The following is a 14297-nucleotide window of genomic DNA, read 5'->3' as shown; positions in this document are numbered from 1 at the left end:
AAAGATGGCGCCAGCGTGTGCAGCCAGCCGTCTGTCAGCTCTGCTGGGATTAGTGTTTGCAGTTGTATTTAATATTTTCTGTCAAGATGTGTCTGCTCTCCTGGTGTATGATCGCCAAGCACTTACTGATATTAAAACATCTCATGAGAAGCTGTTAACGTTTGATTATTGTGATCGGACCTCGAGCCCGCCACCATTCCTGGCGTCCATACCAGCCTACCTGTGTCGCTCACCTGTCCTCTGGAAGAGGCGCTCCAGAAGACGAGGGAAACGAGGGGGTGTGCTGGTTAGAATCAAGGCTTACCTGAGGGCCGGCCTAGGGACTAATCCTCATCGTCTTTCCAACGGATTGTCTGCGGCTTGCTGGTCTATGGGAATCCGGTGGATCCGGCTTATTGTTCCCCCTCACCTGTCTGGGATCCTACCTCACTCACCAGTGGAGATTCCTCTCTCTAGGCGGAGCTGGGTGCGCTATGGCGGCATCAATTGCAGGAACCTTCGGGCGCTGGACCGTGCCGCTTTACCCGGACCAGAGGAAAAGGATCTTCACTTGGCTCTCTTTAATGCACGATCGATAGCAAACAAGATGTTTTTGCTAAATGATTTCTTCGTCTCATGTAAACTGGATTTTATGTTCCTGACGGAGACATGGCTACATGTTGGTGAGTCCACCCCGCTCTCGGAACTTCTCCCTCCCAGCTGTCTGTTTCTCAGCTCCCCGCGATTAACCGGCAGAGGAGGGGGGCTAGCGTCGGTGTTCAAATCCAGCTTTCAATGCCAACAATCGTTACCTGGCTCCTTTTCTTCTTTTGAACTGCAGACATTTGTGTTAAACTTAACATCTCCAATTCTGTGTGCGCTGGTCTATCGCCCACCTCACCTCAGTAAGGATTTCATACAAGACTTTGGTGATTTTCTGGCAGAAACAACATTGAGATATGATCGGGTTTTAATTGTTGGTGATTTTAACATACATGTCTGCTGTGAATCAAAACCTCTGGCCAGGGAATTCATGAATCTTATTGACTTGTTTAATCTCACCCAGTCAGTGGCTGGGTCAACGCATGAAAAAGGACACACTGGACCTTGTGCTGTCACTTGGTTTAAACTTAAGCATTACTGAGATTTGTAATACTCATATCTCTGATCACTTCGCTGTTTTATTTACTGTTACTGTGCCTTCTTCCCATGTTAAACCGTGCGCTCCTGCGCGCTGTGTACGCACCGTTTATCTGAATATCAGAGAGCTGTTAAAGCTGCAAAAACTAATTTCTTCTCAAACCTTGTGTCAAATAACAGCTATAAACCTCAGTTTCTTTTTATTACTCTTAATTTGCTTTTAAATACCTCTAATTCTACCTCCATTGTATCTTCTCCTGCACTATGTGAAAAATTTCTTAAATTTTTCAATGACAAGATTTCTGCCATCAGGTCCATTCCCTCTCCTCTGGCCTCTGACCCTGTTGGTTCCCCTGTAGCCCCAGTTATTTTTGAGGCTTTTGAGCAAGTGTCTCTTCCTTCTTTAACGAAAATACTTCAGCAGCTACGGCCCTCCTACTGCCCCCTAGACAGCATTCCACCCCGTTTCTTCAAGGATGTTTTTATCACGCTGGGGCCTTGTATTGTCGTCCTTATAAATTCTTCCTTGATGTCTGGCTGTGTCCTCGCTGCTTTCAAACATGCTGTGGTGCAGCCCCTCATCAAGAAGAATAATCTTGACCCTTCAGTTTTGTCGAACTACAGACCTATTTCTAAGCTCCCTTTTTTTGTCCAGAGTCTTAGAAAAGGTAGTGTATGAACAACTGCAGTCGCATCTGGACTTAAATGGCATTTCTGAAAAGTTCCAGTCAGGCTTTAAAGCACGCCATAGCACAGAAACAGCCCTTTTAAGAGTCTTTAATGATCTGCTTTTAATTGTTGATTCTGGTAACACTGCTGTTCTGGTGCTCTTAGACTTGACTGCAGCTTTCGATACAGTAGATCATAAGATTCTTTTATCACGTCTTGACCTGTGTGTAGGTTTTAAAGGTACAGCGCTCAAATGGTTTGAATCCTATTTATCAGAAAGGAGTTTCTCTGTTCACATGGGCTAGTATAGATCTGCTGCATCCTCACTCAATTGCGGGGTGCCTCAAGGTTCCATCTTGGGCCCCATTCTCTTCTCCATTTATATGCTGCCCCTGGGCGCTATATTTAGAAAGTACAATATAACATTTCATTGCTTTGCAGATGACTTACAGATCTACCTTCCTCTTCAAACAAACAGCTCTGCCTCCATTCAAGCTCTGCTGAACTGTCTCAATGATGTTCACACATGGATGGCTTCAAATTTCTTGAACCTAAACAAATCCAAAACTGAAATTATTTTATTTGGCCATTCTGACCTTTTAGATGGCTATGACAGTGCCATTGGCCCATTAGCTTCCTACTGTCACCCTGCTGCAAGGAACCTAGGAGTAATTTTTGACTGTGCCTTTAAATTTAAAAAACAGATTGGTTCAGTAGTCAAATCAAGCTTCTTTCAATTAAGGCTACTTAGTAAGGCAAAGCCCTACCTCCCTCCACTTGATTTTGAGAGGGCAATTCACGCTTTCATTACCTGTCGTCTGGATTATTGTAATTCTCTTTTTGCTGGATTGGACCAGCAGTCACTGAAACGCCTGCAGGCTGTCCAGAATGCAGCAGCCAGACTGCTGACAGGAAAGAAAAGATGTGATCATATTACCCCGATACTGGCCTCTTTGCACTGGCTCCCTGTCCAGTTTAGAGTTCAGTTTAAAATCTTATTATTTGTTTTTAAAAGCCTGAATGGCTTAGCTCCATCCTATCTATCTGAGCTTGTTCAGCTTCACACGACAGCCAGAGCACTGAGATCAAGCAACCAGCTGCTGCTGGCCTGTCCCAAAACTAAACTTAAAAGCAAAGGTGACAGAGCCTTTTCCGTTGTGGCGCCAAATTTATGGAATACTTTACCATTCCATATAAGGGCAGCCCGAACTTTGGAACACTTTAAATCTCTTTTAAAAACCTACCTCTTTTCGCTTGCTTTCACCTCACGTTGAGACAGACATGTCTTTTACAGCTTTTATTTGTATTTTACCTGTACTCTAGTGTTGATGTTTTATTGTCTAAACCTATTGTTGATCTTATTGATAATTTTTGTGTTTTTTGCTATTCATTCATTCTTTGGATGAACTGTACAGCACTTTGGCCAACCGAGGTTGTTTTTAAATGTGCTATATAAATAAATTTTGACTTGACTTGACTTGTTACAGCACCTGACGGCGTCAGGGTGAAACATGGCTGGACAACAATGAAGGTTAAGGGGGTGAAAAGTCTGAGTGGGGTTGGCGGGAGGGGTGGGGGAACAATTACTGACCTTTCACCTAGGAGGCTGGTATTCACTTCCTGTATGAATGTAGAGCCAAACCCTGTTCTTATTTTTTTTTTAGCCTAACCACATGTGTTTGTTGGCTCAACATAACCACCTGTGTTGGTTGTTCAAGGAAAAAGTATCAATTTTTGGGTGTTGTACTAATGTAGCGCATTTATTTTGAAAGAGACTGTTTGCAAACTGTACATTTCGTGTGAAAACAGAAGTGTATTTTGAAAAGACACAATGCATGTAACGGGATCCTAGAATGTCAACAACAGATGCACTTAGGGTACCTTGCAACACATATGTAGACATGGAAAGTCCATGACCAAGCAGTGATATGTGACAAGGTTGAAGTGATAATATGTTGGATGTTTCTGACGTTGTTATAAACATCGCAGTCATGTATACTGAAGCTGCAAGAACACTCAGTGTTTCAGCTGTGCTCTGCCGTTAGTAGTTTTGCGATGTAATTTCAGAGAGTGAGTGAAACGACGTTGGAATGCGGCAAAATATGTGATTCTGTAAACAGATGATCATAGTTTATAAAAATGCAGTGCAGTAAGGATACAGACATTTCATACACCACATGTATATAATGGGGACCTGCAGATGTGCATTCAGCCCACGCTGGACCCATTTATATGAGACAACTGCCATCACTCTATCACTGTTGGTAGAGAAAACTATTTCCACAAGTAAAATGTAGTTCTGTGGGAACACTGTAAAGTGTGTCACACTGGATTCCTGCATATACCTTCAGTTAAGTGGCAGTGACATTTCTTCTGCATGTAGCCTGTTCAAGAAATCAGATGCAATCTTTCTTTGAAAGATTGACAAAAAGGTCTGAGACAGGTTAAAAGAATCATGTGACATCAGATTTTGCAATTTTTGTCCAGGTCTCGACAACAACAGACGGCCTGGATGCTGATCTTTGGAAAGATGGCCTTTTCAAATCGAAGGTGACCCGCTACCTCTGCTTCACCAGAGTCTTCTCTAAAGAAAATGTAAGTTAACTCACCTCAACAACCATCATACATAGCACATGTGAATGAATCGCTGGTTACATTCACTCCCCACTCCATTCCCATTTCTCTTTTTTTTCTCTCCGTTCTCTCTCCTTCCCAATTTGTCCCCCTCTCTCTCCTGTCCTCTGTCCCTTTTTCTGTAGAGCCACTTAGGTAATGTTCTTGTGGACATGAAGTTGATTGATATAAAGGACACTCTGCCTGTGGGTTTCATCCCGATCCAGGAGACTGTTGACACTCGTAAGTTATCAAGAGTAGTCGAAAGGCACTGCTAACATCACTGTGTGGTAACAGTGTGTCTGAAAAGGATTTAAATAAAATCTTTAAATCCTCAAAGATGTCAGGCCCCAATAATGAGAACTGCTGTATTAGTCTTAAGGGAAACTCTCTGGTGTTAATGTATAGTTAATGAACAGACTGTTAACTGTGGAGGGACTCGTTAGTTTGTCTGACTGTCTTTTGTGTGTCCCACAGAGGAGCAGGCCTTCAGGAAGAGGCGACTCTGCATCAAGTTTATTCCACGGGACTCCACAGAGGCAGCCATCTGTGACATCCGCATCCTGGGACGCTCCAAGCAGGCACCCCCTCAGTACACCTTTATAGGGTGAGCAGCTTGGGATCACATGTTGAAATGTTAGTTTTGGTTATAGAGTTTACAAACAGTTGTTCATAGAAGCTAATCTAAATCAGGACCGTATTATCCAGGTATTTGGATTGAAATTGTTTGAACTGTAGTTGAAACCAAATAACTGTTCGTGACCAGTGACATTTCAGGTATTAGCTGAGCTATTGAGTATCTTTAAGCAGTGAAAGTTATTATTAATTTCTTTTTACTTGTAGGCTAGATTTGTTTATATATGCTACAGTGATTTGTTTTCCGCAGAGCTCTACGGTGCGAGCATTTTACTCGCATTTTAATTGCATTTGCGACTTAAAATAGATTTGTGCCAGAAAAAGAAATCATTCAGGAGCATGCTGTGCGAGTACAGATTTCAACCAGCAGCAGAAACTAAAGGTGAATCCTGCCGGTTGTGGGTTGAACGGGGGGTCACGGACAGGAATACGGCAGTCAAATATGGCGGCCATAGCGCTCCGCGGCGCAAGATAACGGCTTACTGGCGACGGAGAAGTCCGGCTCCAGGTCCAATAAGTCTTCGTTGGTGTCATGACTGCCCAAAAGTACCTGAACAGCTGAGCTGTGGCAGCACACAGGTATGTGACGTGTCAGAAGAGAAACGAGCCGTTCACATTTCCACAAACCTCACCGCACTTAAGGGACTGTTCTTTACTTGTCAGGGGAGGAGGGTGGCTGGTTGATTTTTGGTTGATTTTTATTTTATTTATTTATTTTATTTTGATCCTCCCTATGTTAATCACTTATTGATGCTGTTTTTGAAGCATGAATAAGTCAGTAAGTAATTTATTCCATTGAAATATCATTGATGTATTATAGAAAAGTGATTTATCTTTTTATAAATGACAAAAGGCACATCTGCCTCATTTTCACTGTGGTATTGTGATACTACTCAGAACTGTGATACTTTCACTGGTATCGTACCGTGGGTCCCAATTTTGGTACCGTGACAACACTACTACATAGTAGTGTCTACTTGATTTGTATCTGTGCTGTTCAGATTAATATGACAGGTATTTTTTTGTTTTTTGATAGTGTATATTGCACTAGTAGTTTAACACTGTCTTGGAATTTAATAAATATTGACAATTGTTGCAACTCATAATGTAATAATGGCTCATAATGTAATAACGGCTCATAATGTAATAACTTAAATGTAATAAAAGTTCATAATGTAATTAGGGATGTCCCAATCCAGCTTTTTCACTTTCAATCCGATACCGATATTACAGCCTTGAGTTTTGGCCGATACCGATACTGATCCGATCCAAGCGCGTATTATACATATTCACTTATTTTGTTGTCAGTCATGTTAGAAAAGGTTTGATCAAGCGATATTACTCTAACAAGAACAACTACTTATTCGGTTTAGTTAGAATGATCCACAACAGTTGGTATGAGAAACTGACCCGTCTATTGTTAACAGGGTTAAATAAACAAACTTTAAACTTCAACATTAACATTAAATAAAAAATATAGCTGGTTTCCTATGGCTGCTTTGGCCCCCTAATAAATAGAAAATAAATCAACACAAGAAATCTTTAAAATGTCTAACATTGAAATTAAAATAGCAGCAAGACTCAACACACTTGTGCTTTGGCTCCCTAATGAATAAAAAATAGATTAACACCACAAGACATTGTTGACATTTAACAAACAATGCAGCCTTTCCTTTTCAGTTATTTTACAATATTGTACAACTGTTTAAACAAGCAATAGTCCATCCATGGCTCCAATTTGACTAATTGTGCCCAAAACAATGCCATCAGTGCTCTTTACTTAAACAGTAAGAGTGTAAACCAAATAAAAATATCACTCTCAAAAAACCAGAGCAGAAAACAAATAGTCAGTTAACTAAATTGACCACTAGTCTTCCCTCTGTGTGTGTCTGCCGTCTGCATGCTGGCCTGGTGGATTGATAGTAAGAGCTGGAGCGGATCACTGGAATGGACTGCTTGAATTGCGGAGCGCTGGACTGGCCGGAAAACCTGGATCAGACTCCGTGGAAAAACTGGATCGGCGTTTTGGGATCGGCATTTTTCCATGCAGTCCGATCTGATGCCGATGCACATTTTTTGCTGATATCAGTGGCCGATACGGACATCCCTAAATGTAATAATCGGCTCATAATGTAATAAAATCATGAGCACATAACGTAATAACGGCTTTGCGCATAATGTAATAATGTAATAACCTGTTACATTATGAGCCTTACTGGCGTCGCCCATAATGTAATAACAGGTCATAATGTAATAATGGCTCATATTGTGAGAAAACTGCTGCATTATCATCATTTTTACATCTTAAAGGTGCAAATAAAGCAAACAGCACGTGTTTCAGCGCATAGTAAACTAAATTAGTGAAACCAAGAATTATTTAATCGTAATTGCATTCTCACATTTTATTATGTAAGATGTATAAAGTTGAGCCACTAGGTGGCACCCGTGTTAGGTATTTTGGGCCTTTGAGAATGCAATGCTCACTTCCACTGTCTGACTGTTGCAGGTAAGCAGCTGGTGGAAAGTTTAAATATTATGATGGATGAAGACTGCTGCGTAAGTATTAGTAGGTTATACAGAGTGGCTGGACGCAATAGTGGCCTTGCGTCCAATATCAGGCAGCTCTTCAGCCAAAATGCCAGGTGGATTACAGCCTGGATCGTGACTAAACATATATCCTTTGGATGGGTCCATATTAAAGACATTCATTGGAAGAAGTAAAGTTTTCTTCTTTTAAATCCCATTCACTCGTTAAGCCTTGATCTGAGTGAACACTGGCACAGTCACTGACAAATGGAGCCCCCTGTACTTAATTTTTGTTGGCAACTATAATTTATGGTTATGCATTATTTATGCATATTGTTTAGTTAAGTTTATTTGGACTTATGTTAACTTTTTACTTGGGTGTCCTGACAGGCTGTGTTTACATTTTAAGAACTTTTGAGCTGGTCCATTGTTATTACATGGTTCTAAAACGCTCTTCTCATTCTTGCACAAGTTCCAAAATAAAGTAAATTGAATGAATATGTTACGCTGCTATCATGTATTTAACGTAAGTAGTAGGAAAACAATATTATTAAAAGTCTTTATTAAATTGGCATTAAGACCAACAATAAAATAACAGCAACATTTTGACTGGAAGGTCTTCACTAGGTTGTATAGAAGGAGAGAGTGTTCACTTACTTATTTGAAAAGACCAATCTTAAATGTGTTTTTTGTAGAAGTTATTGTGTCCTGCATTTATTGTAGCAATAGTAAACAAAGGAAATGCTCTTTTAAACTGCATGAACTACAGTCCCCCTCCTTCTTCCCTAATCCACCCCCTTCTCCAGCCGGCTTTTGAGTTGATTACTGTCGCGCCACCTATAAACAAATCATAGTCAAACACAAACACAGACCTCTGCCCATAAGTGCACTCTCGTTGTCAGTGTGTGCAGTTTTGACCTAAAAATGATGATAATGCAACACTTTTCTCACAATATGAGCCATATGAGCTGTTATTACATTATGAGCGGCACCAGTAAGGCTCATAGTGTAATAAGTTATTACATTATTACATTATGAGCCGATTATCACATTATGAACTTTCATTACATTTCTGTTATTACATTATGAAGCGTTATTACATTATGAGCCATTATTACATTATGAGTTGCTACAACAATCAATTTGAAACCCTTATAGTTGCATATTTGTTTCTGACCTCCTTTTCTGACCTTATACTTACCTCAAGTTGCCTTTTGGGACATACATGCATACATATAGTACAGGCCAAAAGTTTGGACACACCTTCTCATTCAATGTGTTTTCTTTATTTTCATGACTATTTACATTGTAGATTCTCACTGAAGGCATCAAAACTATGAATGAACACATGTGGAGTTATGTACTTAACAAAAAAAGGTGAAATAACTGAAAACATGTTTTATATTCTAGTTTCTTCAAAATAGCCACCCTTTGCATTCTCTCCATGAGCTTCAAGAGGTAGTCACCTGAAATGGTTTCCACTTCACAGGTGTGCCTTATCAGGGTTAATTAGTGGAATTTCTTGCTTTATCAATGGGGTTGGGACCATCAGTTGTGTTGTGCAGAAGTCAGGTTAATACACAACCGACAGCCCTATTGGACAACTGTTAAAATTCATATTATGGCAAGAACCAATCAGCTAACTAAAGAAAAACGAGTGGCCATCATTACTTTAAGAAATGAAGGTCAGTCAGTCCGGAAAATTGCAAAAACTTTAAATGTGTCCCCAAGTGGAGTCGCAAAAACCATCAAGCACTACAACCAAACTGGCACACATGAGGACCGACCCAGGAAAGGAAGACCAAGAGTCACCTCTGCTTCTGAGGATAAGTTCATCCGAGTCACCAGCCTCAGAAATGGCAAGTTAACAGCAGCTCAGATCAGAGACCAGATGAATGCCACACAGAGTTCTAGCAGCAGACCCATCTCTAGAACAACTGTTAAGAGGAGACTGCGCCAATCAGGCCTTCATGGTCAAATAGCTGCTAGGAAACCACTGCTAAGGAGAGGCAACAAGCAGAAGAGATTTGTTTGGGCCAAGAAACACATGGAATGGACATTAGACCAGTGGAAATCTGTGCTTTGGTCTGATGAGTCCAAATTTGAGATCTTTGGTTCCAACCGCCGTGTCTTTGTGAGACGCAGAAAAGGTGAACGGATGGATTCCACATGCCTGGTTCCCACTGTGAAGCATGGAGGAGGAGGTGTGATGGTGTGGGGGTGTTTTGCTGGTGACACTGTTGGGGATTTATTCAAAATTGAAGGCACACTGAACCAGCATGGCTACCACAGCATCCTGCAGCGACATGCCATCCCATTTGACTATTTGGCTATTTGACCAAGAAGGAGAGTGATGGAGTGCTGCGGCAGATGACCTGGCCTCCACAGTCACCGGACCTGAACCCAATCAAGATGGTTTGGGGTGAGCTGGACCGCAGAGTGAAGGCAAAGGGGCCAACAAGTGCTAAACACCTCTGGGAACTCCTTCAAGACTGTTGGAAAACCATTTCAGGTGACTACCTCTTGAAGCTCATGGAGAGAATGCCAAGAGTGTGCAAAGCAGTAATCAGAGCAAAGGGTGGCTATTTTGAAGAAACTAGAATATAAAACATGTTTTCAGTTATTTCACCTTTTTTTGTTAAGTACATAACTCCACATGTGTTCATTCATAGTTTTGATGCCTTCAGTGAGAATCTACAATGTAAATAGTCATGAAAATAAAGAAAACGCATTGAATGAGAAGGTGTGTCCAAACTTTTGGCCTGTACTGTATGTACATATCATACTTGCCTGTAGAGAGGAGTTTATTTCAGCCTCATATAAAATCAACAATAATGAAAATAATATTAAAGCAAACAGAGCACTGGTATCGGAATAGTATCGGTATCGGCAGATATCCAAATTCAGGTATGGGGATCAGATCGGAAGTGAAAAAATGTGGATCGGTGCATCCCTAATAACAACTGAACAATTATTTGAACTGTACATTGAACTAAACATCAGAACATTTCTTCTTCACCATCCTCACCACACTAGGAGCGTTTAAAAATCATATTTTTGTTTGCTTTTCAGGTGGTTGACATGATATATTTTCCAAGGCGAGCTCTCTGTCTGCTGGTGGGCGTGTGCTCACCTGTGTGTGTGTGTGTGTGTGTGTGTGTGTGTGTGTGTGTGCACGCGCACGTGTGTGTGCGCGCGTGCGCACGCATCGGGGCGGAACTCCGCTGTGCGCAATACAGAGCAGAGGAGAATTGTAAACGCACGACCATGTAGATACAGAAACGTCTCCCAAGATGACTTCACACCCATTTACCCCTGGTCCCACCTGACCCTAACGACTCACATGGTGGCCAGGTGGGCCAACAACTCACATTGTGACCTTAACAACTCTGAAACTAAGAGCTCACATGTGACCCTAACAACTCTGCAGGGGTTCACACCCACACAGGGTGCAACTCTGCACCAGTCATTTAGAACTGAAGAAGCTTCTTGGATGAGAGGTGAAACATCTTCAAGAAACACAAGCAAGTCCAGTTGTATAGCACTTAGGAATACAGAAATGACATGCTGTCGTGTAAATAAGATAATATAATGGTAGGGGAAACACTGCTGTAACTTTTCTGCATTACCCGAGGAAGTCTTTTAAGCTTTATCTGCTTTTTAGTATTTATGACCTTGTATTACAGAGAGCTCAACAACATGGGAATCTGGTATCGCATGGGGAACGTACCTCGGGCCCAGGACTCCACACTTGCACCATCCGCCAACAACATCCAGAATGTGAACTCCCCTTCCAGCTCAGTTCCAGTCGCAGCAGCCTCTATGCCCAAGTATGTCCGTTTTATGATGTGTTTGTACACGTGTGACCTTACATATGTCTGATGTATCCTCACTTTTCCAGCTAGGTCACATGTATATTGCATTTACACAATGGTAAGAAATGTACATTGTGTTTTTGGAACTATCAAATTAATTTGATTATGTTTTGAATGGTACTAATATTTTACATTTTGTCAGGACATGAGAGTTGAAATAGTGATACTACCCACTCTTGCTGTTCCCCAGGATGATATCAAAATTGAAAGTAGGCAGTTTTTTACATTTTCAGCAGGTAGTTTCAAGGGATAGGGGAAAAAATTAAGTATTACGATTTTTGTTTTGACTATCTTTTAATAGATCATTTTTAATGCTTGAATTAATAAAATTCAAATGCGCAGGTGGAAAGAAGTTGCTGCTTTTATTGTGGCAATCTATGAGTAATGTGATGTCACATGTATTTCAAGAAAAACAAAGCTGAAGTGCCAAAGCAGAGATGGTGGACCATCAGCAGCCCGATGGAATTCAGCCAGCCCAGTGCAAACTCCCCACCGGATCAGCAAACTTTCTGTTACTGTGGTTACTGGTTTAGGTTACTGGCCCAGAGAGAATCCTGGTTCTGGAGTCTGCCATGGCTGAATTCAGGTTGCTACAGTTGTTTATGTGAGCTTTGTCTGTGGACTGTGGACTTCCTACTGTTAAAAAAATGTAACAAAAGTCGCAATAAATTCTATTATCAAATCCCAATACTTGTAAAATCACTATATTTAAAAATGGCAATGCAAATCCAATGGGCACCCAAGTATCGTGATATTTGTGAAAATGGAGACAGGGATATTGTCCCAGCTCTAGCAGTAAACAAACAAACACCAAGTATACTATTTACATTTGTCCACATATAGTCAGAAATGAGAACATTTTTTGTTGGAAGCTGTGTAGTACCATAACAGACACAGGTGCCCGTCATATCAGTTACAGCTTAAATCTGTCAGTTGTCTACACACACACAGGATTGTCTTCGAAACGCAATCACACAAAACATAAGAGTTAATGGGCCTCACACCAGAAACAATTTACTAACAGATTTGCTCTTATTTGTGTTCATATCCATGGTTTGTTCTTAATTTTGTCGTTACCTAATGATTTCGGGGTTTCATTGTGTGTTTTCCTATTTTTGCTCTTCAAAAGAAAAAGAAAAAACCCCACAAATGTTTACTCTTTTTTTTACTTGTACTTTTACTTTACTTGAGTAATTTACTTTCATGTCTTGAGCCTGTACTCAACCAACATATACAGAGTGAAATATTGTACTTTTTACTCCACTGCAATTATTTGGCAACTTCAAATGCTTCACAAATTAAGATTTTTGCACATGAGCCAAACAATTTAAAAATCAATTGCAGCTGAAACAATTAGTTGATTGATTAGAGAATTAATTTGCAACTATTTTGATCATCTTTCAAGCAAAAACATTTCATGGTTCCAGCTTCTCAAACATGAGGACTTGGTACTTTTGCTTTTAATCAATTTAATTATTTTGGTTTATTAAATTTACTTAAACTTTTCAGCATGACTACTTTTACTTTTTTTTTTTTTTTTTTTTTTTTTTTTGCCTTTAATGGACAGGACAGCCAAGTGTGAAAGGGGGGGGAGAGAGAAGGGGGATGAGATGCAGCAAAGGGCCACAGGCTGGACTCAGACCCGGGCCCCTGCGGCAACAGCCTTGCACATGGGGCACCTGACTATTTTTACATTGTGGTATTGGTACTTTTAGTGCTCAACAGAAAATCTTAGCGTTTCATGTAGCATCCTTGCCAGTGAGAACCTGGCGTTACAGCCTTTTTTGTTGGCATCTGTTGAACTTAAGGGCATGGCAGCAGCCGCAACTGTGAGCAGTAGCAGCTAACAGCTTCCAGCTCTTACAAGATTGTTTTCTTCAAAAAAAGCTAATATTCTAATATTCTAGTTTTAACAACCAGACCTCAGACTCTGAATGTCCATACAATTTTTGACGTTAATTGCAACAATCATCTATTGCAGCCTTTGGTTATTTTGTGTAGTTCAGAATGTTACAGGTTTTATGTGATCATGAATCCACTTAACAGCACATTTTATTACAAATACATGTAATGCAGTAGGGTAATTTACCTCAAACATAAGAGGAAATGAATAATTCTAAATAGATTCCTTAAAGCCTTTTGGCTTGTGTTAAAAAGTGAAGGCAGGAGAGAAATCATGGAAAAGAGACAATGCCCTAGAGGATCGAGCTGTGGTCCATTCTCTGTACCTGCTCCATGTTTAGAAGTGTATGTCAGAATTACCAAATTAAAATGAACTATTTCTTTGGAGATTAAAAACCCTGATTATTAAAGCTTTCCAAAGATAAATCACTGAACACCAGCACAGTGTGGACATGCAGCAAGAGACAGGTATATAGGTTCATTATTTTGTCTTCATTGAATTAACCAGATGTTTTTGTTTTCTTTTTTTTCTCCCCAAGGCATATTTCTATGACACTCCCAGCCAGCTTCAGAGGGAAGAACACTACCAGACCAGACTATGAGCACCAGAACTCCAACCTGTATGCTATCTCAGGTCAGCAGTTTGTCATCTTTTCAACATCCTATTCACCAAATCACAAATGCCTTATTAAAAATGTGCCAACAGGGGTGACCTGTAGTTATCAGCTCATCTGTTAGAATATGCGCCCCATATAGGCTGAGTCCTTTGCAGTGGCCCAAGTTCAATTTTAACCCATGGCCCTTTGCTGCATGTCATTCCCCTACTCTCTCCTTCCCTTTCTGTCACTCCCTAGCTGCACTAAAATAAAGGCAAAGGGCCCTAAAAATAATCTTAGAAAACGTGCCAATGTTGGTATGTTTAAAAATGTACTTTGAAAACTACAAGTTTTCCTCTTG

At 40.6% G+C, this 14297-nt stretch overlaps 1 protein-coding gene across 4 annotated transcripts in view; it reads left to right on the top strand.

Annotated features, from left to right (window-relative positions):
- Window positions 1-14297, top strand: part of mvb12ba (multivesicular body subunit 12Ba) — a 63555-nt gene that overhangs the window by 35331 nt on the left and 13927 nt on the right. For 3 of the 4 annotated variants that reach the window (XM_078161977.1, XM_033646780.2, XM_033646778.2), the window contains 5 exons: window positions 4276-4383; window positions 4548-4644; window positions 4879-5008; window positions 11250-11393; window positions 13880-13974. In XM_078161977.1, coding sequence (XP_078018103.1) covers window positions 4276-4383; window positions 4548-4644; window positions 4879-5008; window positions 11250-11393; window positions 13880-13974 — 574 coding nt within the window. Of the gene's footprint in view, window positions 1-4275; window positions 4384-4547; window positions 4645-4878; window positions 5009-11249; window positions 11394-11846; window positions 12127-13879; window positions 13975-14297 lie in introns of those variants that run through there. The other variant, XM_078161978.1, reaches the window with a different exon arrangement.

Source organism: Epinephelus lanceolatus, chromosome 19, assembly GCF_041903045.1.
Source record: "Epinephelus lanceolatus isolate andai-2023 chromosome 19, ASM4190304v1, whole genome shotgun sequence".
Taxonomy (NCBI): domain Eukaryota; kingdom Metazoa; phylum Chordata; class Actinopteri; order Perciformes; family Serranidae; genus Epinephelus; species Epinephelus lanceolatus.
This window is presented reverse-complemented; position numbering and strand designations above follow the sequence as displayed.